A 27290-nucleotide genomic window follows, 5' to 3' on the forward strand; every position below is an offset into this window, starting at 1 on the left:
TAAGACATTTAATGCCGCGTACACACGGTCGGACTTTCTATCCTACTTGGTCCGGCACACTTTCCGACGGACTTTGTCCGCCAGGTGCGCCGGACTTTAAAACGGACGGACTTGCCCACACACGACCGGACTTTCCGGCGGGCTAAGTCCGCCCGTCTTTCCGACGGACTTTCGCTGGAGTTACGGCGGACTTTCCGAATGAACGGACTTGCCCACACACGGACAACTCCGTTCATTTTGAACGTGACTCAGGTGCGACGGGACTAGAAAAGGATGTCAATCTTGCCGCTTTTATCGGCGAGATTGACACCTTGCGAGTCCCGTCGCGGGGCATACCAGGCCCTTAGGTCTGGTATGGATTATAAAGGGAACCCCCTACGCCGAAAAAACGGCGTGGGGTCCCCCCTAAAATCCATACCAGACCCCGATCCGAGCACGCAGCCTGGCCGGTCAGGAAAGGGGGTGGGGACGAGCGAGCGCCCCCCCCCTCCTGAACCGTACCAGGCCGCATGCCCTCAACATGGGGGGTGGGTGCTTTGGGGGAGGGGGGCGCCCTGCGGGGCCCCCCACCCCAAAGCACCTTGTCCCCATGTTGATGAGGACAAGGGCCTCTTCCCGACAACCCTGGCCGTTGGTTGTCGGGGTCTGCGGGCGGGGGCTTATCGGAATCTGGGAGCCCCTTTAATAAGGGGGCCCCCAGATCCCGGCCCCCCACCCTATGTGAATGAGTATGGGGTACATGGTACCCCTACCCATTCACCTAGGGAAAAAGTGTAAGTAATAAAACACACTACACAGGTTTTTAAAATATTTTATTAAACAGCTCCGGGGGGGGATCTTCCTCCGGCTTCGGGGGTCCCTCCGCTTCATCTTCTCCCGGCGTCTGGTTGGTTCTTCTCCCGGTGTTCCAGTTCTTCGGCCGGCTCCTCTGCTGTCTTCAGGTAGCTCTCTTGCCAGCAGAGGTCCGGACTCCTGGGCTTCTGGGCTTCTGGGCTTCTTCTCTTCTCTTCTCCAGATGTTGACACGACACTCTCTCCGGCTGGACTGCTCTCCGAGGGCTGCGTTGTGACTTATATAGGCGGAGACCCCGCCCCCTTTTGATGTCACAGTCCCTGGGCATGCTGGGACTGTGACGTTTTAGGGGGCGTGGTCACTGGGTGATGTTGACCACGCCCCCTAAAACGTCACAGTCCCAGCATGCCCAGGGACTGTGACATCAAAAGGGGGCGGGGTCTCCGCCTATATAAGTCACAACGCAGCCCTCGGAGAGCAGTCCAGCCGGAGAGAGCGTCGTGTCAACATCTGGAGAAGAGAAGAGAAGAGAAGAGAAGAAGCCCAGAAGCCCAGGAGTCCGGACCTCTGCTGGCAAGAGAGCTACCTGAAGACAGCAGAGGAGCCGGCCGAAGAACTGGAACACCGGGAGAAGAACCAACCGGACGCCGGGAGAAGATGAAGCGGAGGGACCCCCGAAGCCGGAGGAAGATCCCCCCCCGGAGCTGTTTAATAAAATATTTTAAAAACCTGTGTAGTGTGTTTTATTACTTACACTTTTTCCCTAGGTGAATGGGTAGGGGTACCATGTACCCCATACTCATTCACATAGGGTGGGGGGCCGGGATCTGGGGGCCCCCTTATTAAAGGGGCTCCCAGATTCCGATAAGCCCCCGCCCGCAGACCCCGACAACCAACGGCCAGGGTTGTCGGGAAGAGGCCCTTGTCCTCATCAACATGGGGACAAGGTGCTTTGGGGTGGGGGGCCCCGCAGGGCGCCCCCCTCCCCCAAAGCACCCACCCCCCATGTTGAGGGCATGCGGCCTGGTACGGTTCAGGGGGGGGGGCGCTCGCTCGTCCCCACCCCCTTTCCTGACCGGCCAGGCTGCGTGCTCGGATCGGGGTCTGGTATGGATTTTAGGGGGGACCCCACGCCGTTTTTTCGGCGTAGGGGGTTCCCTTTATAATCCATACCAGACCTAAGGGCCTGGTATGCCCCGCACTCGCCGCAATAGGAAAATGTGTTTTTCCTATTGCAGCGAGCGCGAGATGCAATACCCTGCCCTCGTGTCGTATCTGGTCCGTCGGACCAGCATACTCTGGTCCGCCGGACCAAGTATGCCGGAAAGTCCGACCGTGTGTACGCGGCATAAGAGGACCATACATGGATCAAAATTTATGTGGTTCAGCAGGGACCGGCCAAATTTTGATCCACATATGGCCAGTTTGTCAGGTTTCTCTTGAATGATCAGTGCCACTGGCTACAGCCAGCAACACTGATTAGTGTGTTCTCAGCTGGAATAATTCCCCCATTCACATTTGAACATGTGGATGAGGAATTGGGTCTTTTTTTTCATTTAACCCACTGGTTGATGTAAGCTGGGTATAGACTAGTAGAATTTTGTTTGACATTTTTTTTTGTTGTAAGAACATTGTAAAAACGTTCATTCATTTTTCTAATCATTAGTGGGGTCAAATTGATGTTCACTTGGACCACAGTAATGAGAAAATTTGAAGGAACAGAATATATTTTTTTATCAAAAGTAGGAATTTCTCACTGTGCACATGGTTTTCTTTGGGTAAAGTCCATTCATTCTATAATGTATAATGTTAAAAGCAAAGGAAATCTTGAACTAGACATGTGCAGAACAGAAAAATTTGTTTTGGGTAGATTTGTTATGTTACTAATTTAGTTTCATTGATTCATTTCAGAATTCATTTAGTTTAGTTTCATTTCATTTAAATTCCTAATCTTCTAACGAATTCCAAATTTTCGGAACGATTCAATTCGGATCGGTCGAAAAATGATTGACCAATCCAAATTTTGTGTGAAGAATAGCTAGTTGTTAAGGAGCATGCTGGGAAGCTGGCCACCACGTCCTTAACAACCAATGACTCATTAGCTGCCAACGGCTTCCCCACTGACAGCTGAAATGTAAACAAAAGGGGTCGGTGGGCTGGAGCTTATCGGAATCTTGAAGCCTTCTTTAACAAGGGGGCCCCAGATCCCAGCCCCCCCATATGAATGAGTATGGGGTACATATTACCTCTACCCATTCACCAAAAAAGTGTAAAAAGTGAGTATACACAACACGACTTTTTGGCAATTCCTTTATTTTAAAAATTTAAAAAAGGCCCCTGAACTAAATCCACCATCAATCACAATGCCCGACACACTGCCGGACCCAAAAAAAGAAAAAAAAAAAACCTCAGGTCTTGTCGAAGTCTCACGCTGTCTGCTTCGCCGCCTGACATACCACTTACAGTGATTGTTATTTTAGAAAAAAAACCCTTTACAAACATGTCACACTTACCTTCCCTGTGCAAGGGTTCTGCACTAACCGGCCCCGATCCTCCTTTTCTGGGGTTCCTCAGCAGCGCTCCTGGCTCCTCCTCTTATCGAGTGCCCCCACCGAGAGCCACTTTTCATGGGGGGCACTCGTGTGGGTGTGTTCTGAGTCCTGCTGCTGCGTCCATTGACACAAACGTCAGGACTTGGCCCTGCCCCCCGGCTCCCGTGTCACTGGATTTGATTGACAGCAGCGGGAGCCAGTGGCTCCTGCTGCTATCCATCTATCCAATGAGATGCTCGTCCCCGCCACTGGAACAATCGGGTTCTGGTAAGGAAAAGGGGGGACTGGGGGGCTGCTGCAGCACAGGAGGTTTTCCACCTTAATGCATAGAATGCGTTAAGGTGCAAAATCTTGAGGATTTAAAACTTCTTTAAGGACCGAGCCTATTTCTGACACTTGTTGTTTACAAGTTAAAATCCATTTTTTTGCTAGAAAATTACTTAGAACCCCCAAACATTATATCTTCTTTTTAGCAGACACCCTAAAGAATAAAATAGAGATTGTTGCAATACTTTATGTCACACCGTATTTGCACAGCGGTCTTACAAATGCAATTTTTTGTGAAAAAATACATTTTTTGAATTAAAAAATAAGAAAACGGTAAAGTTAACAAAATTTTTTTCTTTGATGTGAAAGATAATGTTACGCCGAGGAAATTGATACCATGCTTCAAAATTGCTACGCTCTTGGAATGGCGACAAACTATGGCACCTAAAAATCTCCATATGCGATGTTTAAAAATTGCTACAGATTACCAGTTTTGAGTTACAAAGGAGGTCTTGGGCTAGAATTATTGCTCCCACTCTAACGATCATGACGATACCTCACACGTGGTTTGAACACATTTACATATGTGGGCGTGACTCGCATATACATTGGCTTCTGCGCGCGAAACCTCTGAGGGACAGGACGTTTTAAATGTATTTATTTTTTCTTATTTATTTTACTTTTTTAATTTTATTTATTTTTACACTGTCCTTTAAAAAAAAAAAAAGGATCACTGTTATTCCTATTAAGCATGACAGGGCCGCTTTAATGTGAGATCTGGGGTCTAAAAGATCTCAGATCTCACATTTACACTTAAAAGCAATAAAAAAATAAAAAATAAAGTATTTTTTCTTCAATAAAAAAAAAATGTCCCTTTAAGGCCAGAGGGCGGAAGTGACGTTTGCCGTCGCTCCGGTCCTCCAAGGGCATAGAGTCGAGTGGGGGCTATCATGCCCTCACTTGACTTCCTGTCCATCCATCCCAGCAATCGGATCATTTTCGCCGCTTCCAATTGCTCCGGTAAGCGGTAAGTCGCCCAGAAGTCGGCGGGAGGAGGAGGGGCACCTCTCTCGCCGCATATAAAAGTGATCTTGTGGTGAATCTGCCACTGAGACCACTTTTATGTGGAAGAGGACCTCCGGCCGTGAACAAAAATATCGGGGTTATGGCAGCTATCTGCTGACATAACAATGGTATTTAACGTCAAAGCAGCGATGTATATCCACGGTGGGTGGTCCCTGAGTGGTTAAATAACCAAGAGGCATAGTCACCTGATGATGTAATCGGGTGAACCCATCCCCTTATGATGTCATCGACCCAGCATGCCCCGGTCGATGATGTTATGAAGGTCCAGGACCACTCGCTGACATCGAAAGATGGCTCCACCCCTTACCCATTTAAGAACTGTTAGACAGTGGAGCAGGCAGACGGCAGGAGCTGAGGTTTCTTTTTCTTTTTTGGGTCCGGCGCTGCAGCGGGCGTCATGATGGACATTGGATCTACTTCGGGGGACTTTTTTTGTTATTTTTTTATTAGGGAATTGTCAAAAACTAGTGTTGTGTCTTTACTTACGTTTTACACTTTTTTGGTGAATGGGTAGAGGTACTATGTACCCCATACTCATTCACACAGCGGGGGGGCTGGGATCTGGAGGCATAGGTGTGCGCAGCCTATTGCATTAGGGTGTGCACCCTTAAGCTCAAACACACATGCGTGTGCGGGTGTCTACATATATATGACCCCGGCACATAGATCTCCCTACCGGCACAGTGAAAGAGAAGAGCATAAACACTTCTCTTATGGCAGAGCCAGTAAGAAGGATCTCTTTCCCCTGTTTCTGCTGCTGCACAGAGCGGTAACACTAATGTGCACGGGGTGATTAGGGTGTGCCTGGGCACACCCGGCACACCCTGTGCGCACGCCTATGTCTGGAGGCCCCCTCGTTAAAGAGGGCTAACAGATTCCAATAAGCCCCCCTTCTGCGGTGCCCCACAACCACCAACAGAGCCCCCCAGGGCATGAGGCCTGGTATGGTTCAGGAGGGGGGGCGCTTGCTTGTTCCCCCCTTTACTGACCTGTTAGGCTGCATGCTCGGATAAGGGTCTGATTTGGATTTTGGGGGGGACCCCTTGCCATTTTTTTTATTTTGGCATGGTGTTCCTCTTAAAAACCATACCAGACCCAAAGAGCTTGGTATTGATTGAGGGGGGGACCCCATAATGTTTTATTTCTGACTTTTTCATTGCCCGCATTCTTTTGTTTACATTTCAGCTGGCAGTGGGGAATCCCGCTGACAGCTTATGAGTCATCAGTTGTTAAGGACGTGGCGGCTGGCTTCCAGGCCAGCTCCTTAACAACCAGCTATTCTTAATACAGAATCCGAATTGGTCGATCATTTTTCGACCGATCTGAATTTGAATCATTCTGAAAATTTGGAATTCTTTAGAAAAACATATATACAAAATGAAATTAAACACATTTCAACAAAATGTGTTACTATTTCATTCAGAAATAGTCTCCAAAAAAACAAAAAATCATCTGAATTTATATTCGGACCCAAACAAATTGTATGTATCTATTTTGAACTGCTTTCAAGCAGCATTTAATTGTATTGAGATTTTTTGTATGAATTTTCCTAAGAATTTTTATATACATTTTTGTTCAAAATTCTACTAGTGTATAGCTTGGGAAATAGAAGATGAATAAAAACTATACATCCTTGCTCTGTTACCGTACTTCAGTGTCATAAGCAAATGCATAGTCATCCATTAGATGGAATGATTTATCATCAGTGGTAAAGGGGGCCTACATTGTATGTGTTGTGTAACCTGTGTAGAAACAAATGGTGGAAAACTGATCCATAAATTAAATTAAGCTGATTTATAAAAAAAAAGCTGCATAAAATCATTATGAAATTTTTGTACAATGGTGCTTACGTGCAAATTTGAATGTCTTCATACATAGTGATTGTAATCCCTGAACCTATAAACCTGATAATGCACTGATATTCAAGGTGTATGGTCCAGCCCTAGATGGCCATAGGCATGGAACATCTATACATTCAGACTATTCTGTTTCTAAAAGGTACACTAGGAAATGTTCATGGAATTTAAATAAAAATGTGAAAAACTAACACGGCCACCTTGTTAAGCAATGAAAAGCACATGCACATTGCTAAATGGCATGCCAAAAACCCATTTTCCATGTTATGATAGGAATAAAGGCAGTGTGTAATGCCCTGTACACACGGTCGGATTTTCCGACGGAAAATGTGTGATAGGACCTTGTTGTCGGAAATTCCGACCGTGTGTAGGCTCCATCACACATTTTCCAGCAGATTTTCCGACACAAAGTTTGAGAGCAGGATATAAAATTTTCCGACAACAAAATCCGTTGTCGGAAATTCCGATCGTGTGTACACAAATCCGACGGACAAAGTGCCACGCATGCTCAGAATAAATAAAGAGATGAAAGCTATTGGCCACTGGCCCGTTTATAGTCCTGACGTACGTGTTTTACGTCACCGTGTTTAGAACGATCTGATTTTCCAACAACTTTGTGTGACCGTGTGTATGCAAGACAAGTTTGAGCCAACATCCGTTGGAAAAAATCCTAGGATTTTGTTGTCGGAATGTCCGAACAAAGTCCGACCGTGTGTACAGGGCATAAGAGTATTAAACACTGGAACGTGTATTCTAAACTAGTGTTATTCAGATTCTGGATAGTGCTTGCATTTTTGCACAAAGAAATGCATGTGTGCCTAGTACAATACCCATCTGCATATAGTTTGAGGCTTTTTACAATTTTTTTATAGTCTATTTTAATAATAGCAGAGCACATTGATGCAGTTTTATTCAAATATGGTATGCACATTTTAAATTGTTAACAGGAGATAGACAGATAAAAAATACAATCACAATGATTGTGTTTCTCAGAAGGCACCACTGATTTTCATTTTATTATTGTTATGTGAAATTCAAGGTTACATGCAGATTGCATACATACAAGTAAAATTTCTCATATTTGGATGATAATTGATCATTCCAAATACATTACCTACATTTTTAAATTACCAGACTTTTAAAGAGGAACTGCAGTCTGCTCACATAATTTGTAATAAAAACATCTTTGCCCTCCTGAAGCTTCCCTCCAACCACTTTGCTTATTATTTTATATCTATACTGTCATTCTGTACTTGCCAAATATGCTGTAGAAATCTCCCTCCACTGAGTCTGGCTGCAACCATTTTAACTGTGGGCAGCTGAAGCTGCTGCCCGTTCACTTCCTGGATTTACACAGACACACAGAGGCACACCTCCAGCCCTGCAGTCTCATTGGCCCTCTTATGACTCATCCCCCTCCCTTCCTGGCAAACTCTCACGAGAGTGAGAAAGAGAGCTGTGCATGATATCATAAGCCTAGGCTAATGATCAGACAAGAAATAGGAAGTGGGCTGTATAAGGTATTTACTGGCAGAAAAAAAATGTTTTACTATCCAAAGTTAAAACAACAAGGGCAGAAGATTTAATAGATGGAAAGATGAAAAAATGACTTTAAGGTCCGCTTTAAGCTAAGATAAATTGCTATGATATATGTACATTAAAGGCCCTCCCAAGCACATGGAAGTAGGTTTATGTGCTGCAAATGCAATATGTTCAGCGTTCCAAGTTTGTTTGCACCTTTTGTTCAAATATAAAGCATGAAATTGCCAGTATACAGTATTTGAAAACAATTGGATTAATTTACTAAAAAAGTCAATTTTTTACTTAGTCACGTTTTAATACCCAATCGTTTATGGAGGAAATTAAAAATTAGGAATGTAATTTACCCATGATGGGATGATTGAAGATACTGCAGAATAATCATCTCACTGTTCAACTAACAATCAAGTGGCATCCAATCTGGGAAGTTTATATGTGCTAATCTGTCATTTTTTAAAGTTGTACTGTGCTTTTTGTTGTTTTCAGTTATACTTCACTTCTAATAGAGTTTTACCTTCATCTATAAAAAATCCGGGGTACCTTTTGAAAAATTCATAGTGCAGTGTCTCCAATATCTTGGTCAGTTGCTTGTAACTTTATGACTAGGGATGAGCCGAAGACCCGCCTGTTCGGTTCGCAGCAGAACATGCGAACAGGCAAAAAATTAGTTTGAACACGCCAACACCGTTAAAGTCTATGGGACACGAACATGAATAATAAAAAGTGCTCATGCTCATTTTAAAGGCTTATATGCAAGTTATTGTCATACGAAGTGTTTGGGGACCTGGGTCCTGCCCCAGGGGACATGTATCAATGCAAAAAAAAGTTTTAAAAACTGCTGTTTTTTTCGGGAGCAGTATTCTGCAAAATAATGTAACACATAAAACTGGTCAAAGGAGAATAAGTGTATGTATTTATATTCATTTTGTATTTGTATGAATTACATTGCATTTGGTTCAATTATGTTAGGCCTATTTGGCAAATTTCTATCAAAATCCCTGAAAATCTTGCTCCTGGAACAGTTGTCATAAATAGGGATGAGAAGAAGAAACAGCAAAGGCGCCTCTTAGTAAAACAGTATATTTTAATGACACAATTCCATTAAAAGCACTCACATGTTAAAACTTGTTAGTCCGGCATGGGTAGTCTCAGTACAAGCCATACAGGATTGCACTCTCTGATGTAATAAAGCCTTATTCCTCTCCGCTGCCGGCTCGTGTATTCGGCGTAAGCTTCCGGGATTCGATAGTAATCCAAAACGAGGCTTGGACCTCCGCCAGGCAATCGAATGGAGAGCTGGAACGCAAATCCAATGGTATGTGCTGTACTGTCGTACCATTGGATTTGCGGAATCCATGCCGGACTAACAAGTTTTAACATGTGAGTGCTTTTAATGGAATTGTGTCATTAAAATATACTGTTTTACTAAGAGCTTTTCTTCTTCTCTTGCATATCTGGAGTGGCTTCACCTCCCTTCATAAGGCTGCCCTACCTATAGACTGTATGCATCTCATGAAGAGCTTCTGATTGCTTAAAGGACATTTTTTTTGATGTGCATTGAGTTACACTGTTAACATTGAAACCTGCGCTACTTTTTGTTGTTTTTTTCTTCCTATAAATAGGGATGGGCTGTCTGTTCTGTCTGTTCGAGTCGAACATGAGTTCGACTCAAACATCGGCTGTTCGCCCGTTCACCGAATAGCGAACAATTTGGGGTGTTCGCGGCAAATTCAAAAGCCGCGGAACACCCTTTAAAAGTCTATGGGAGGAATCAAAAGTGATAATTTTAAAGGTTAATATGCAAGTTATTGTCATAAAAAGTGTTTGGGGACCTGTATCCTGCCCCAGGGAACATGTATCAATGCAAAAAAAGTTTTAAAAACGGCCGTTTTTTCGGGAGCAGTGATTTTAATAATGCTTAAAGTGAAACAATAAAAGTGAAATATTCCTTTAAATTTTGTACCTGGAGGGTGTCTATAGTATGCCTGTAAAGCGGTGCATGTTTCCCGTGTTTAGAACAGTCTGAGAGCAAAATTACATTTCTAAAGGAAAAAAAGTCATTTAAAACTACTTGCGGCTATTAATGAATTGTCGGGTCTCGGCAATACACATAAAAGTCATTGAAAAAAAATGGCATAGGATTCCCCCACAGTCAATTACCAGGCCCTTTGGGTCTGGTATGAATATTAAGGGGAACCCCTAACCAAAATTAAAAAAAAAAAATTGCATGGGGGCCCCCCTAAATTCCATACCAGACCCTTCAGTTCTGGATATTAAGGGGAACCCCGTGCCAAAATTTTTTAAAAAATGGCGTGGTGTATCCCCAAAAATCCATACCAGACCCTTAAACTAGCACACAACCTGGCAGGCCGCAGGAAAAGAGGGGGGATGAGAGAGCGCCCCCCTCTCCTGAACCGTACCAGGCCACATGCCCTCAACATCGGAATCTGAAGGCCCCCTTTCACAAGGGGACCCCCAGATCCCAGCCACCCCCTGTGTGAATTGGTATACCATTTAACAAAAAAAGTTTTTGACAATTCCTTTATTAATGTCTTCTTCTTTCCCCGCTTCTTCTTCCATCTTCTTCTGGCCTTCCTTCGGTTTTCTTCTTTTTCCTCCATCTTGTTCTTCCCCCCGCTTCTTCCTCTATCTTCCTCTGCATGTTCCTCCGGTCTTCTCCTCTGGCATCCTCCTCCAGTCTTCTCCTCCGTTATCTTCCTCCGGATGATCCGCCTCAATGGGAGTCTCCCGCTGTGTGACGCTTCTGTTCTTGTGGAGGAAGAAGAAAACTGAAGGAAGACCAGAAGAGGATGGAAGAAGAAGCGGGAAAAGAAGAAGACATTAATAAAGAAATTGTCAAAAACTGGCTATTGTCTTTTTTAACATTTTTGACACTTTTTTTGTGAAATGGTAGGGGTACATTTGTACCCCATTACCAATTCACATGGGGGGGCTGGGATCTGGGGGTCCCCTTGTTAAAGGGGGCTTCCAGATTCCGATAAGCCCCCCACCCGCACACCCCCACAACCACCGGGCAAGGGTTGTGGGGATGAGGCCCTTGTCCCCATTAACATCTGCGGCCTCTCTTTTTCTGCAGCCTGCCAGGTTGCGTGCTCAGATAAGGGTCTGGTATGGATTTTTGGGGGGACCCCACGCCATTTTTTTTTAATTTTGGCGCGGGGTTCCCCTTAAAATCCACACCAGACCTGAAGGGTCTGGTGTGGATTTTGAGGGGGACCCCCACGCCATTTTTTTTTATTTTGGCATGGGGTTCCCTTTAATATCCATACCAGACCTGAAGGGCCTGGTATGGAATTTAGGGGGACCCCCACGCAATTTCTTTTTTACATTTTGGTTAGGGGTTCCCCTTAATATTCATACCAGACCCAAAGAGCCTGGTAATTGACTGTGGGGGAATCCATGCCATTTTTTCAATGACTTTTATGTGTATTGCCGGGGCCAACAATTCATTAATAGCCGCGAGTAGTTTTAAATTACTTTTTTTCCTTTAGAAATGTAATTTTTCTCTCGGACTGTTCTATACACGGGAAACATGCGCCACTTTACAGGCATACTACAGACACCCCCCAGGTATGAAATTTAAAGGAATATTTCTCTTTTATTGTTTCACTTTAAGCATTATTAAAATCACTGCTCCCGAAAAAACAGCCGTTTTTAAAACTTTTTTTGCATTGATACATGTCCCCTGGGGCAGGACCCAGGTCCCTAAACACTTTTTATGACAATACCATGCATATAAGCCTTTAAAATTAGCACTTTTGATTTCTCCCATAGACTTTTAAAGGGTGTTCCGCGGCTTTTGAATTTGCCGCGAACACCCCAAATTGTTCTCTATTCGGCGAAAGGACGAACAGCAGTGTTTGAGTCGAACTCATGTTCGACTCGAACAGACAGCCCATCCCTTTTTATGACAACTGTTAGAGGAGAAAGATTTTCAGGGATTTCGAAATTTGCCAAATAGGCCTAGCATAAGTGAATAAAGAAACACATGCAATATAATTCATACAAATACAAAATGAATATAAATACATACACTTATTCTCCTTTGACCGTTTTATATGTTACATTGTTTTGCAGAATACTGACATTCTTCATTTTTAATTTTAAAATCTGCATGCACGGTACTTTGATATATTTAACACATAGAGATTATAATGAATGACATTTCCCTTAATTTCACATATTCCCATGGCATGTTTGAGCAATATATCATTTAGTGACAACTTTGTGTCACAATATAAAATATTCCATGGACTCGACATGACCCTCAGCAAATAGCTTGGGGTGTCTACTTTCCAAAATGGGGTCATTTTGGGGGGTTTGAACTGTCCTGGCATTTTATGCACAACATTTAGAAGCTTATGTCACACATCACCCACTCTTCTAACCACTTGAAGACAAAGCCCTTTCTGACACTTTTTGTTTACATGAAAAAATTATTTTTTTGCAAGAAAATTACTTTGAACCCCCAAACATTATATATTTTTTTAAAGCAAATGCCCTACAGATTAAAATGGTGGGTGTTTCATTTTTTTTTTTTCACACAGTATTTGCGCAGCGATTTTTCAAATGCATTTTTTTGGGGAAAAAACACACTTTTTTAAATTTTAATGCACTAAAACACACTATATTGCCCAAATGTTTGATGAAATAAAAAAGATGATCTTAGGCCAAGTACATGGATACCAAACATGACATGCTTTAAAATTGCGCACAAACGCGCAGCGGCAACAAACTAAATACATTTTTAAAAGCCTTTACAGGTTACCACTTTAGATTTACAGAGGAGGTCTACTGCTAAAATTACTGCCCTCGATCTGACGTTCGCGGTGACACATCACATGCATGGTGCAATTGCTGTTTACATTTGATGCCAGACCGATGCTTGCGTTCGCCTTTGCGCGAGAGCAGGGGGGGGACAGGGGTGCTTTTTTTTTTTTTTTATTATTATTTTTTTGCTTTTTTATCTTATTTTTAAACTGTTCCTTTCATTTTTTTTTAATCATTTTTATTGTTATCTCAGGGAATGTAAATATCCCCTATGATAGCAATAGGTAGTGACAGGTATTCTTTTTAGAAAAAATTAGGGTCTATTAGACCCTAGATCTCTCCTCTGCCCTCAAAGCATCTGACCACACCAAGATCGGTGTGATAAAATGCTTTCCCAATTTCCCAATGGCGCTGTTTATATCCGGCGAAATCTAAGTCATGAAATGCTCATAGCTTACGGTTTCTTAGGCCATAGAGATGTTTGGAGCCACTCTGGTCTCTGATCAGCTCTATGGTCAGCTGGCTGAATCACCGGCTGCATTCTCAGGTTCCCTGTTGAGACAGGAGAGCCAGAGAAAAACACGAAAGACGGTGGGGGGGGGGGCATTCCCTCCCACTGCTTGTAAAAGCAGTCTAGAAGCTAATTAGCCACTAGGATTGCTTTTACATGAAAGCCGACCGCTAGCTGAAAAGAATGATACCAAGATGATACCTAAACCTGCAGGCATCATTCTGGTATAACCACTCAAAGTCGTGAATGGCGTAGCTGAAGACAAAAAAATGGTTAACAATAAAACACAGTAAACGGTAAAGTATAAAAAATTGCATACCTGAAAAGCAAACATTATAAAACATAATAACAATAAAACATTGCAGAATAGAGTACAGTAAAAAAGAGCAGAACAATAGAGAGAGAATAGAGAGAGAGAGAACAATAAAACGACAACTATTTTTTTTATTTTATATATTTTTTTTTTTTTTACACTTTTTTTTGTAACTAACTTTTATAACTGTAACCGGTTCCAGGTTCGGGTCTCCCAAAATGCGATGGCATCTTGGGAGACCCTGTGAAAGTGTGCCTAGTCTGTGCAATGCTGTACCCTACGCTAATACTCAACTAGTGAATGGTAGCGTTCAAAACATTCACCAATGCAAAGACCAGGATTGTCAGGACAGGAGGGACAATAATAGCGGGTGTCACGCCTATATCCACGCTTGCTGTAGACACGACATCTTTTTTGGGGGGGTTCGTTGGGTAGGGGTACTCGGGAGGACATAAAGAAAATGCCTCTCATGCAGCCGACTGCATTTGGTTGGGGATGTGAATGGGGGAAGTACGGGTGCTGCAGAAGTGGTGGGTTCCCAATTAGGATTGGCGAATGCAGCAGGAAGGGCATTATGGGCATGACGGGCCTGTGTTTGTCTTCTTCTTGGTGGCAGCGGGACACTACTTGTGCTTGCCACCTCACCAGCTTGAACTGCACTTATGGGACTCGCCACGTCACCAAGTGTTACTGCAGTGCTGGTTTGACTACGACCGGGGTGTACTAGGCCGCTGGTGCTTGCCAGTTCACCAAAACGCTACCAAAAAAACTGTTAGCGATCGCAGGGATCAGGCCTGATTCTGCGAACGCTGCAGTTATGCATTTAGTGTTTTGTAAGTGACAGTGATCGATCGATACTGCACTTGGGTGGGCTGGGATGGGCCGGGCGGAGGGGCAAAACACAGGTGCTAGCAAAAACAAAAAAATGTTTTTTCCCCAGAGTTCTGCTTTAATGGCATCCCAGTCTTAGTTTGTAGGGTTCAATATTGAGTTGGTCCACGCTTTGCAGCTATAACAGCTTCACATAGGTTGGACTTGATGGACTTGTGTCTTTTTTCAACCTCACCTACTATGAGGGTGATGGTGAGGGAGGAGTCGGTGGCCCGGTGGTGGTGTTCTTCGGGGTCAGTGCGGTCTTCATCTTGGTTGTTCTCTAGAGATGGGTCGAACACCCCCCTCTTCGGTTCACACCAGAACTCCCGAACAGACAAAACATTCTAACAGCTTCAACTCTTCTGGGAAGGCTGTCCACAAGGTTTAGGAGTGTGTCTATGGGAATGTTTGACCATTCTTCCAGAAGCGAATTTGTGAGGTCAGGCGCTGATGTAGGATGAGAAGGCCTGACTCGCAGTCTCCAGTCCAATTCATCCCAAAGGTGTTCTATTGGGTTGAGGTTAGGACTCTGTGCAGACCAGTCAAGTTCCTCCCCAAACTCGCTCATCCATGTCTTCATGGACCTTGCTTTGTGCACTGGTGCGCAGTCACGTTGGAACAGGAAGGGGCCATCCCCAAACTGTTCCCACAAAGTTGGGGACATGAAATTGTCCAAAATGTCTTGGTATGCTGATGCCCTAAGACTTCCCTTCACTGGAACTAAGGTGCCAATCCCAACCCCTGAAAAACAACCCCACACCATAATCCCCCCCTCCACCAAATGATTTGGACCAAGCAAGGTCCATAAGGACATGGATGAGCAACCCGATAGAACACCTTTGGGATGAATTAGAGCGGAGACTGCGAGCCAGGCCTTCTTGTCCACATCATTGCCTGACCACACAAATGCGCTTCTGGAAGAATGGTCAAACATTCCCATAGACACGCTCCTAAATATTGTGGACAGCCTTCCCAGAACAGTTTAAGCTGTTCTAGCTGCAAAGGGTGGGCCAGCTCAATATTGAACCCTAAGGACTAAGACTGGGATGCCATTAAAGTTCATGTGCGTGTAAAGACAAGTGTCGCAATACTTTTGACAATGGAGTGACAAAAGAGTGTTTATATGGAATATGAACGTCTTAACAAGTACAATACCCCTCTGAGTACAGTTTTCTGGGGCTTTTTGCGCATTAGGTTTTGTGTTTTACAATCACCTTTAATGATAGCACTGTGCACTTAGCAAGGGATTGCGGGTCACTGCTGTACCCACCCACTATAGCATTTTTTAATCTTTGCAACTGATGTGTATCAGATATTTATGTTTAGCTACTGTCCTTACGATTTGAAAAGTTTGCAAGTAATTTGATTATTTACAGTTTGCTGTTTTTGTTTATTGTCTAACAGTATAGAGTGGTTTCCCAATCATCTTGGCCAAAAAATGGAATATTTTTTGATGTAGATCCTGATACTGGAGTTGTTTACATAAATGCTTCTGTACCCCCAGATTTTGATGCAGGATATGAGGTAATTCTAATCACAGATTTTATTTTAAATGAATGCTGGTCAAAAACAATACCCAGTTATGATATGATACACTGTGTACCTATTACCTGTCAATTCCAAGACTTTGTATTTAAAATCACTTACAGTTTTCCCTTCTGATAGCCCATACAAGGCAAGACATTACTATTTGACCACTGAATGAAGAAGCCCAATTAGTTACAACAGTGGCCACACGCCCCCATTTCTTAGTCACAGCTACATTAGTCAAGTGTAGTGAGTGTGTTTTTCTGATTTTCTCTCCCATTCTATATATTACCACTCTCCTGCCAGGTAGTTTTACAGAAGTTAATTCTTTAGTAGAAATTGAAGCCAGTAAAGGTAAAGAATTACCATATAGTCAATTTGGATTACATGGCATTTCCTAAATGACTATAGTTCATCTTTAAATATCTATGAGTAGCTATTCTAAATGATTTTATTTAATTATTGCTGGCTGGAGGGCATAACACAGCTCATATTTATGCTGTCCATTTACATCAATTTACTTCCAATTTCAAGTACCTTTAAGCAGCTTTCAATTTCAATAAAAATCAAATGGATTGAGGCAATGTTGACATTTTTTCATGTTTTACTATTAGATAAGTTTTGTGATTGACTGCTGTTGAAATGTATGGATAATTGTCATATTTGTGGCCAGTATTAGTCTCTGTTGAGCAAAGGATGGACCCCATGAAGGCACACATCAATGCAGACCCACTGGCATTGGAATGAATGGCAATCTCAGTCTTGGCTCCCATCAGGCCATGCCCCCAAAGTGTTTCACTCTGCCCCGTGGAGCTTAATCATGGGTATCCCCATGGTTATGCTCCAAGGGGTGGAGTGAAACCTGTTGGAGGCATGGCCACATGGGAGCCCAGGCTGAGACTGCCATTCATTCCAATACTAGTGGGTCTGTATTGATGTGTGCCTTTATGGGATTCATCCTTTGCTCAACAGTTGTTTGAAGCCGAGCTCCTTCCCTGGCCTGCTTTCCCTTGTAGTCTGAACGGCACACATTTTCCATTACCGGTTCACAGTATTAGTCTCCACCATATTTAAGAAAAGTTAGAGTTGACACTGAGGAACAAAGTTATCCTTATCAACTTAGTACATGGTTGTTCATGGGACCAAGTTAAAGTTCCCTTTCCCTAAAAAAAAAAAAAAAAAAAAAAAAAAAAGCCATGCTTATGCTATACATGTGTAAAATATTGTAGAAAGAGGCCAATTGGCTCAGCATGGATTTATGAACTGTACATGTCTATGGCCAGCTTTAGTATGAAAAAGTCCAAATTTATTACCATAAAGATATTCTGTCAGTAATGGACTAATTTATGTATTGTAATGTATGACAGCATCCACAGAAATTCCAAGAAAATATCATTTTATTTACTGTATGTGGCAATGACCATTTGCTGATTTACTCTTTTTTCCAGACACAGACAACAATAAAAACCCGACAAAGGTGCTACCTTACACAATCAATCCCAAAAAAAAAAAAAAAAAATTTGGCTTTCAATACACATTAAAGCAAAACTGTTGTTGAATCTGTAAAAAGATTTATAAATAGTTTATGGCATATTTTCATGAAAAAAAGAAAGTATCCAGCAGTAAGTTTATGTTTTGTTTGTGGAATAACTTCTATATTTAAATGTGTATTTATATCATTATAATACAAACTCAATCAAGTGGTCAATATTGTGCAGATGTTTACCTAATTTAGTCATGTCAGAGCAGGACTGCTGCTAGAAATAAACCCCCGTACAGCCTTCCTGACAGCCCCCCCACCGCCCCCCTCCAATGAGAATATCAAGCGATAAATTTGCTTAAGATACACCAATTTCAATATTAGTGGACACAAACACAACTCAATTCCTGCTACAGGTCTGTGTGCGTGAATGAGGTCTTGGGCCTCATTCACATGGACGCCATGGCCTGTACAGTGTGAATCAGGGGTCTATGTGGCTGGAGCCACCTAGAGCTGTATGCAGTCAGCCTATGTTACACTATAGGGATGGAGCAGCTGTACAAACACAATCACATGTCCTAATTTGACATGTGGGTGCCGATGTATGACCCCGAATAAAGACAGCATGCATTCGGGGCCACTCACCACACCTGCACACCTTATCAGTGGCCCTGTGTCAGGGGCTAGTATTAATATTATATTATTATGTTTTTATTAGGAATTCAGACTTCTAATAAAAGTTACAGACCCTGGAGGTCTTTTCTGTGTAGGAGGGATGACTATCTTTATCAGTGACCTGAATGACGAAACCCCAGTATTTATGTAAGTTTGTTTTTATATCCTTACAGTATTTCTGAATATGTGGAGGTTGGTTCAATAAATAGCTGTGTTTACTTTAAAACCCAGAAACATCATTTTAGTGTCATTTTAAATAGGAAAAATTATAGAATGCAATTGTTTTTATATATTTGCATACACACAGTACTTTATGTCTATAGACTACATAGAAAATTGAATTATTACATAAGATTATTTTGTTATCTTATATAATGAGAAAGTTATTGCTGGATAAACAGACCTATAGAGTAAATGTAAAAATTGCTCGAATCCATTAGGGGTATAAAGAGAGCTTAAGTGGCTAACACCTTCATGATGAGGGTGCAATAAATCCTAATGCCTAAACCCAGTTTAGCATGTGTTAGTAAAACTGTATACAGGCAGTCTCCGAGTTACAAATATCCAAATTACATACATCTCTTACATAACCACTTCAATACAGGGCACTCCCCCCCCCCCCCTTCCTGCCCAGTCCAATTTTCAGCTTTCAGCACTGTCGCATTTTGAATGATAATTGCGCGGTCGCAAGATGCTGTACTCAAAAAAAATTGTAATTTTTTTCCCATAAATAGAGCTTTCTTTAGGTGCTATTTGATCACCACTGGGGTTTTTATATTTTGCGCTACAAATAAAAAAAAAAGACCAAATTAAAAAAAAAAAAAAAAAAAAGGTTTTCTTCTTTTCTGTTACAAAATGTTGTAAATAAGTATGTTTTCTCCTTTACTGATGAGCACTGATGAGGCTGCACTGAGGGGCACTGATGAGGCAGTATTGATTGGCACTGATGGGCACTGATGGTGAGGCACTTATATGCGGCACTGATAGGTGGCACTGATGGGCAATCAAAGGTGACACTGGTAGGTGGCACTGGTGGGCATTTATGGGCAGCACTGATGGGTGGCACTGATGGGCACTGATGGGCAGCACTGATAGATGGCACTGATAAGCAGCACTGATCAGGAGGCACTGGCAGTCATCATTGATGGGCACAGAGTGCCATCCTAATGGGCACTGATTGGCACCCCTTGTAGGCTCAACTGTTGGTCTGAAGTAGGCATCCCTGATGGTTTGAAGTGGGCATCCCTGGTGGTCTGAAGTGGGCATCCCTGGTGATCTGAAGTGGGCATCCTCGATAGGTCTGCACTGATAATCAATGCACTGATTATCAGTGCAAACCCTCCCTGTCAGGAGACCAGCCGATCGGCTCTTCTCTACTTGCGTCTGTCAGTGCGAGTGGAGGAAAAGCCGATAAACATCTCTTCCCATCTACACTGTGATCAGCTGTGATTGGACACAGCTGATCGCATGGTAAAGAGCCTATGTCATAGACTTTTTACCTAGATCAGAGATGCGGCTTATCCTGCTGGAGCCAGGATAATGTAACCACTTTATTGCCGTCATCTTACTATATGGTGGGCGGGAAGAAGTTGAGAATGGAGGCAGTGTGATGTCATGCTGGTCCCGGAAACCATCGGGCGGCCATCTTGCTGCTCACCGCATGCGGCCACCTACTTTCTGGCACACCTGTCAGCAATCCCACATCAATGCATGGCCAGTTAACCCTTTCCTATGCTATCCAAAACTTAAAAATCTTTTTTTTGGCTTGGAGTTACACTGTGTAAAAATGTACCTGTTTCAACTTACATACAAATTCAACTTAAGAACTAACCTACAGAACCTATCTTGTTCAGAACCCAGGCATTGCCTGTATATCAGGTGAGTTATCCCTTGTATAGTTCAGAACAAGTTGGGCCTCCATTTAATGGTAAATATTAATGGATCTCTCCTGATTTTTTTTATTATCAATAGAAAGCTGGCCCAAAATAGTAAAGAAAAATAATTTTTAATCCTTAACTGTATATTTCTTTCCATTACATGACCTAGCACCAAAAGACAAGCAAAATTAATTATTCAAACTCTGATATATATGGGGATACCACATATGTGTAAAAAATGTTATTGTATGTACCAATAGTAGGGCCCAGAAACAATAGTGTGCCTAAATATAATAAAACTGGCCAGGATTGCCAACCTCCCGCAACTTTTTTTACTGGCAACACAAGGAAAATTTTCATCCTGAAATATCACAGAAACACCTATTTTAAACTAGGACAGTCAATATGTAAGCAAATTAAATTGTATGTAAACATTTACAATACTCAGAGCAAGTAATCTGCTGGCTTTAGAATGAAAATCTCAAAATAGAATGATACAATTTGAGCATGACTAGGATGATGAGAGACCTGGGGACCCTGGGATGAAACAGAAAAATAAGTCATGTGGCATGCGTGCACGCCATGGTGATCAGTGTGCATGCCCAGATTTTGACTAACAGTAGGAGTGACTTAAAGGGTATCATTAAACAGAATCTTTGCCTAGCCAATATATACACTGTACACATATAACAGCTCATGTACCCACAAAATATTCCTACTTTCTGTACCATAACTGACAGCCTCACAGACACAAATAAACTTCAGGACAAACAATCACTTTTACAAATTAAACATTTCCATTGCATATGTTTTAATGTGCACACAAAATAGACTGACTCAGTGAGCTGACCTTAAAGAAGAACTTCATTAAAACCAGGAACTGTTGGGAGAATGAACACCTCAGTCAGGACTATGTAATGTACAACATAACGTATAGAGTTCAGGGGTCAGGAGTAAGTAACATACAAAACATATAGAGTGCAGGAGCCCGGATTAACCCTGTGTTCACATCAGAGTTTCCCCTTATATCAATGTTCCCCACATTTCCCTATACATCAGGGTTACAGGAGTCCATCCTTACATCAGAGCCCTCCTTACATCAGACTTCCCCTTTGCATCAGAGTCCACAGACTTCCTTCTTACACAAGAGTCTACAAAATTCCCCCTCTACAGAGTCCCCCCTTACAGCAGAGTCTACAGAGTCCCCCCTCTACAGAGTTCCCGCTTACAGCAGAGTCTACAGAGTTCCCCCTTACAGCAGAGTCTACAGAGTCCCCCCTTACAGCAGAGTCTACAGAGTTCCCCCTTACAGCAGAGTCTACAGAATTCCGCCTTACATCTGAGTCTACAGAGTTCCTCCTTACAACAGAGTCTACAGAGTTCCCCCTTACAGCAGAGTCTACAGAGTCCCCCCTTACAGCAGAGTCTACATAGCCCCCCCTTACAGCAGAGTTTACAGAGTTCCCCCGTACAGCAGAGTCTACAGAGTCCCCCCTTACAGCAGAGTCTACAGAGTCCCCCCTTACAGCAGAGTCTACAGACTTCCTTCTTTCATAAGAGTCTACAGAGTTCCCCCTTACAGCAGAGTCTACAGTGTTCCCCCTTACAGCAGAGTCTACAGAGTTCCCCCTTACAGCAGAGTCTACAGAGTCCCCTCTTACAGCAGAGTCTACAGAGTTCCCCCTTACAGCAGAGTCTACAGAGTCCCCCCTTACAGCAGAGTCTACAGAGTTCCCCCTTACATCAGAGTCTACAGAGTTCCCCCTTACATCAGAGTCTACAGGATACCCCCTTACAGTGCAAGAGGGACCTCTGTGGCCCATAATGTAAAGGGGAATTGTGCTGTAATGGGGAACGCCATTAACCATGATGTAAGAGAAAATTCCGCAGACTCTTGTGTAAAGGGGAACTCTGGTGTAAGGTGGTCTCTGGTCACCCAAGCTCCCCCCTTACATCAGAGCCCAAATTGTTGCCCCTTTCATCATGGTCTGCAGTGTTTCCCTTTCCATCAGAGTTACCACCTACTTCAGGGTCTGCAGAATTTCCCTTTACATCAGAGTCTTTTCAGAGTAAAGGGGAACTCTGAGAACTCTGAGAACTGAGGTACTGATATAAGGGGGAATCTTTATATCAGCATCTCCCCTACCTTAATGTATTCACTCCCCCATACATCAGTGACCCCCCACAGACTGTGTGGTATGGATAGAGGCTGGAGTTGTCACACACAGTACTCTGGTTTCATCCTCACCTCTTCTCATCTCCAGACCAGACCTCCAGCCTCGGCGATGCTCTCGCTCCTTGCTCCCCCCCCACTCCAGTAATTTATAAGTGGTCCCAAGCCCTGCCCGAGCCTGCCCAAGCACAGTTCCAGAGCTGTACCATGCCATATATTTTACAGGCAACTGTTTCCATAACATGCATGTACAGACAGTTTTAAAATTGCCAGATTTTTACAAACTGTCTCCAAATTTATGGGTGGTTGGCAACCCTGACACTGGCACTGACAGGGATACTAAATATAAATCTTTTTATTTTTTTCCCTTACCTAAACACACTTACATTGACACCAACCCTAACACTGGCAGTAACTTTTTTCTTTGGTGTTCTCCTCTAAATAAAAAAAAAATATGTATAATTTTTTCCTAACAAGAGAGTAAGGCTGAATTCACACTTTTTACTAAATTGTAAAATGCCTGTCACCACAAGGACACACAGAAAACAATTGTTTCCTGTGTCCCATATATACTGCAATAAAGTGCTGACATTCTGCATTTTAACGCAATGGAGCGTGCTGAATCGCATTGCACTGCTGTATATTGCCAAGAATTAAGTGTACGTTTTGTACACTTCACATAAATTTTGTAAAAAAACAAACAAACAAAAAAACAAAACAAAATTGTGCATCATACTGCCCTTTACTGTAGCCAGTAATGAACAGCTGCCGGAGTGGTAAAGGGCACCAGCAGCTCTCCGTTCCTGTGTGAATTCACCCTTAAAGATGCAAGGAAGAGTTCTAAAACTAGTAAACACTGTAATTATATATCAGTCATCAGGAACCAGTCCTTCTTCTTGTGCATCATGCAGTTTGAAAATTCTAAAGTAATCAAGTCTTTACAACGTGGCTACCAAAACCTGTGATCACAAAATTTTTGTCCGAAACTTTGGGTTTCCATAACAACTACAAACAAAAAAAGCTCTACTGAAATAGTATAAACATGGTACAAATATACACAAGCAAGCAAACACCCCCAGCGCTCAGAGGACTGCTACAAGTTATGTGGATTGTAAATTCTTCTACTGGAAAGCTACAGTAACCAACTGTAAAAGAGCACACAGGAGGACACAAACACCTAGTGCATTACCAATAGATTTATTAATACAATAAACAAACAACCAAATCCATACTCACAAAATGAGAATAAATTCATATGTTGTATTTTATCAGATCATGATCCAGTGTGGCATCAAGTGACATTTTTTTTTCCATATACAAAAACATTTTACAAAACAGTTGCATTCTAACCATGAACCCACCCCCCTCTTCCCCAAACCCCACCCCCATTGTGTGTTTGCTTCCTCTTCCCATTCCTATTGGCCCACTCCATCCATGTCTTTCTAGTCCTCCATCCGTCCCTCAGAAAATGTCTTTGTATTCTTAAAAAAAGCCCACTTTTCCTATATACTTTCAAATCTCCTATTTGTTCTTCATCTCTACTTCTTAGATATTCCATACTATGTATGTATTCAATCCTATTAATCCACTCCTTTACCGAAGGTCTTTCTTTTTCTTGCCATTTTTTTTGGTATCACTCCTTATGCGGCATTTATTAAGTATGGTATTAATGAGTTCTGATATTTTACTTTTCCCATATCTGTAATATGGAATAAACAACTCCATGGATCCTCTGGGATCTCTGATCCTGTGATCTCTTTTATATATATTTACTTACCAGGGCCGTCTTTAATGTGGTTTGGGCCCTGGGCAAACATTTTTTTTGGCCCCCAAATGCAATTTTGCTCTTCATTAGGGATGAGCATCGAGTTCGAGTCAAACTTATGTTCGACTCGAACATTGGCTGTTCACTAGTTCGCCGAACAGCGAACAATTTAAGGAGTTGGCGGCAAATTCAAAAGCCGCGGAACACCCTTTAAAAGTCTATGGGAGAAATCAAAAGTGCTCATTTTAAAGGCTTATATGCATGGTATTGTCATAAAAAGTGTTTGGGGACCTGGGCCCTGCCCCATGGGACATGTATTAATGCAAAAAGAAGTTTTAAAAATGGACGTTTTTTCGGGAGCAGTGATTTTAATAATGCTTAAAGTAAAACAATAAAAGTGTAATATTCCTTTAAATTTCGTACCTGAGGGGTGTCTATAGTATGCCTGTAAAGGGGCGCATGTTTCCCGTGTTCAGAACAGCCTGACAGCAAAATGACATTTCAAAGGAAAAAAAGTCATGTAAAACTACTCGTGGCTATTAATGAATTGTCGGTCCGACAATACACATAAAAGTTCATTGATAAAAATGGCATGAGATTTCCCCACAGGGGAACCCCGAACCAAAATTTAAAAAAATGGCGTGGGGGTCCCCCTAAATTCCTTGGCCGGTGGTTGTGGGGGTCTGTGGGCGTGGGGCTTATCGGAATCTGGAAGCCCCCTTTAACAAGGCGACCCCCAGATCCCGCCCCCCCTGTGTGAAATGGTGATGGAATACAAAAGTACCCCTAGCATTTCACAAAAGAAAGTGTCAAAAATGTTAAAAATGACAAGAGACATGTTTTGACAGTTCCTTTATTTAAAGTCTTCTTCTTTCCATCTTCTTCGGGTCTTCTTCCTTCTTCCTTCCTTCTTCCTTTGGTTTCTTCCTCCATCTTCTTCTTCTTCCTCTGCTTCTTCCTCCGATCCTCTGCTTCTTGCTTCTGTGTTCTCGTCCAGCATCTTCCTCTGCGGCGTCTTTCTCCCTGCTTCGTTCTTGGGCCGCTCCGCATCCATGGGAGGCTCCTGCTGTGTGACGCTTCTCTTCTTCTGACACCTCTTATATAACGGAGGGCGGGGCCACCCAGTGACCCCAGCCCCCTCTGATGCACGGGGACTTGACGGGGACTTCCCTATGGCTTTCCCCATGATGTCAGAGGGGTCACCCAGGTTCCCCCCGCCCGCAGACCCCCACAACCACCGGCCAAGAGTTGTGGGGATGAGGCTCTTGTCCTCATCAACATGGGGACAAGGTGCTTTGGGGGGCTACCTCAAAGCACCCTCTCAATGTTGAGGGCATGTGGCCTGGTACAGTTCAGGAGGGGGGCGCTCTCTCGTCCCCCCTCTTTTCCTGCCGCCTGCCAGGTTGCATGCTTGGATAAGGGTCTGGTATGGATTTTGAGGGGGATCGCCACGGCATTTTTTAAAAAAAATTTTGGCGCGGGATTCCCCTTAATATCCATACCAGACCTGAAGGGCCTGGTATGGAATTTAGGGGGACCCCCACGCCATTTTTTTTTAAATTTTAGTTCGGGGTTCCCCTGTGGGGAAATCCCATGCCATTTTTATCAATAAACCTTTATGTGCATTGTGGGACCGATAATTCATTAATAGCCGCAAGTAGTTTTAAATGACTTTTTTTCCTTTGAAATGTCATTTTGCTGTCAGACTGTTCTAAACACGGGAAACATGCGCCCCTTTACAGGCATACTATAGACACCCCCCAGGTATGAAATTTAAAGGAATATTACACTTTTATTGTTTCACTTTAAGCATTATTAAAATCACTGCTCCCGAAAAAACATCCGTTTTTAAAACTTTTTTTTGCATTGATACATGTCCCCTGGGGCAGGACCCGGGTCCCCAAACACTTTTTATGACAATAACTTGCATATAAGCCTTTAAAATTAGCACTTTTGATTATTCATTTTCAAGTCCCATAGACTTTAACGGTGTTCGCGTGTTCGAACTAATTTTTTGCCTGTTCGCATGTTTTGGTGTGAACCGAACAGCGGCGTGTTCAGCTCATCCCTACTCTTCACTTCAACATCTCAAAAAACAGACACACACATAGAATTATATAAAAAAAAAACTTTGCAGACCCCCTTCACAGCAGGTTTGCCAACCTACCAGATTTAAATTTATTGACACAACACCCAAAAATTACTGGCACAGCCATGTTTTTACTGGCATATCCAAAAGTTACAAAATGACAGTTTTAAGTGCAAATTTCAGTATTTAGGCTACAAACAAGTTGGGACAGGAATCGAGAGGGCATGGAATTAGAATGGGCAGACACACACACACATGACATTGACTCTCACAGTGACACTGACAGCAGTGTGCAGCAGCACAGATGATGATGGCACCTGACCAACATGACACGTTCCCTCCCGAGTCACAGCGACCCTCTCTCCATGCCAGGTGGTCCCTTCAGTCCACTCCCGGCTTGCATTCCTCCCGTTCCGCAGACCTGCACATGAGGCTCCGGCTGCTCCGTTCCCTTGCACCATGACTTCACGCAACACACTGCCGACACAGTCCGAACACACTGCAGCAGGCACTTGGATGGTTTCCGTCAAGCGTCACAGTCATATTTTTTACTGGTAACCTTTTTCTTTCACTGGCATTTACTGGCAGGAGAAAAGTGCCCATTTTTTACTGGCTGCCAATAAAAATACTGGCGGTTGGCAACACTGCTTCACAGCAGTCCCATGGTATCCTCAGTTCCCTTTCATGTCACAGCGCCCCATTACATTGCAGCCTCTTCACATAACAGCGCCCCATTTCACATTATAGTGCCCCTTTACACATCACAGCGCCCCCATTACATTAGAGTCCCCTACATGTCATAGTGACCCTTTACACATCACAGCACCCCAATTACATTGCAGCCATTGTCACATCACACTTTCACATGTATGTGTTTTGGCAGCCCATTCATTTGAATGGGCTGCCATGCCTGCATTTCCTGCAGAAAAAAAGGTGCATGCAGCATTTTAAAATTGCAGTGGTTTTGAAATCCATTCTGATTTTGCACCATGCGACTTACCTGCACACACTGTGTTTTTAAAAGTGTGGTCTAAACATCTAAAAATGCAGCAAGTTTGCCAGGGCAGGAACTGCAGGTAAGTCACATGGTGCAAAAGCAGAATGAACAGACAGTACTGTATTTC

General features: G+C 43.0%; 1 protein-coding gene across 3 annotated transcripts in view; it reads left to right on the forward strand.

Annotated features, from left to right (window-relative positions):
* LOC141131834 (cadherin-related family member 4-like) overlaps positions 1-27290 on the forward strand; it is a 259551-nt gene that overhangs the window by 53139 nt on the left and 179122 nt on the right. For 2 of the 3 annotated variants that reach the window (XM_073619568.1, XM_073619569.1), the window contains 2 exons: positions 15985-16104; positions 18306-18409. In XM_073619568.1, coding sequence (XP_073475669.1) covers positions 15985-16104; positions 18306-18409 — 224 coding nt within the window. Of the gene's footprint in view, positions 1-15984; positions 16105-17596; positions 17730-18305; positions 18410-27290 lie in introns of those variants that run through there. The other variant, XM_073619570.1, reaches the window with a different exon arrangement.

The sequence above is a fragment of the Aquarana catesbeiana genome, linkage group LG03, assembly GCF_042186555.1.
Source record: "Aquarana catesbeiana isolate 2022-GZ linkage group LG03, ASM4218655v1, whole genome shotgun sequence".
In the NCBI taxonomy this organism is placed as follows: Eukaryota; Metazoa; Chordata; class Amphibia; order Anura; family Ranidae; genus Aquarana; species Aquarana catesbeiana.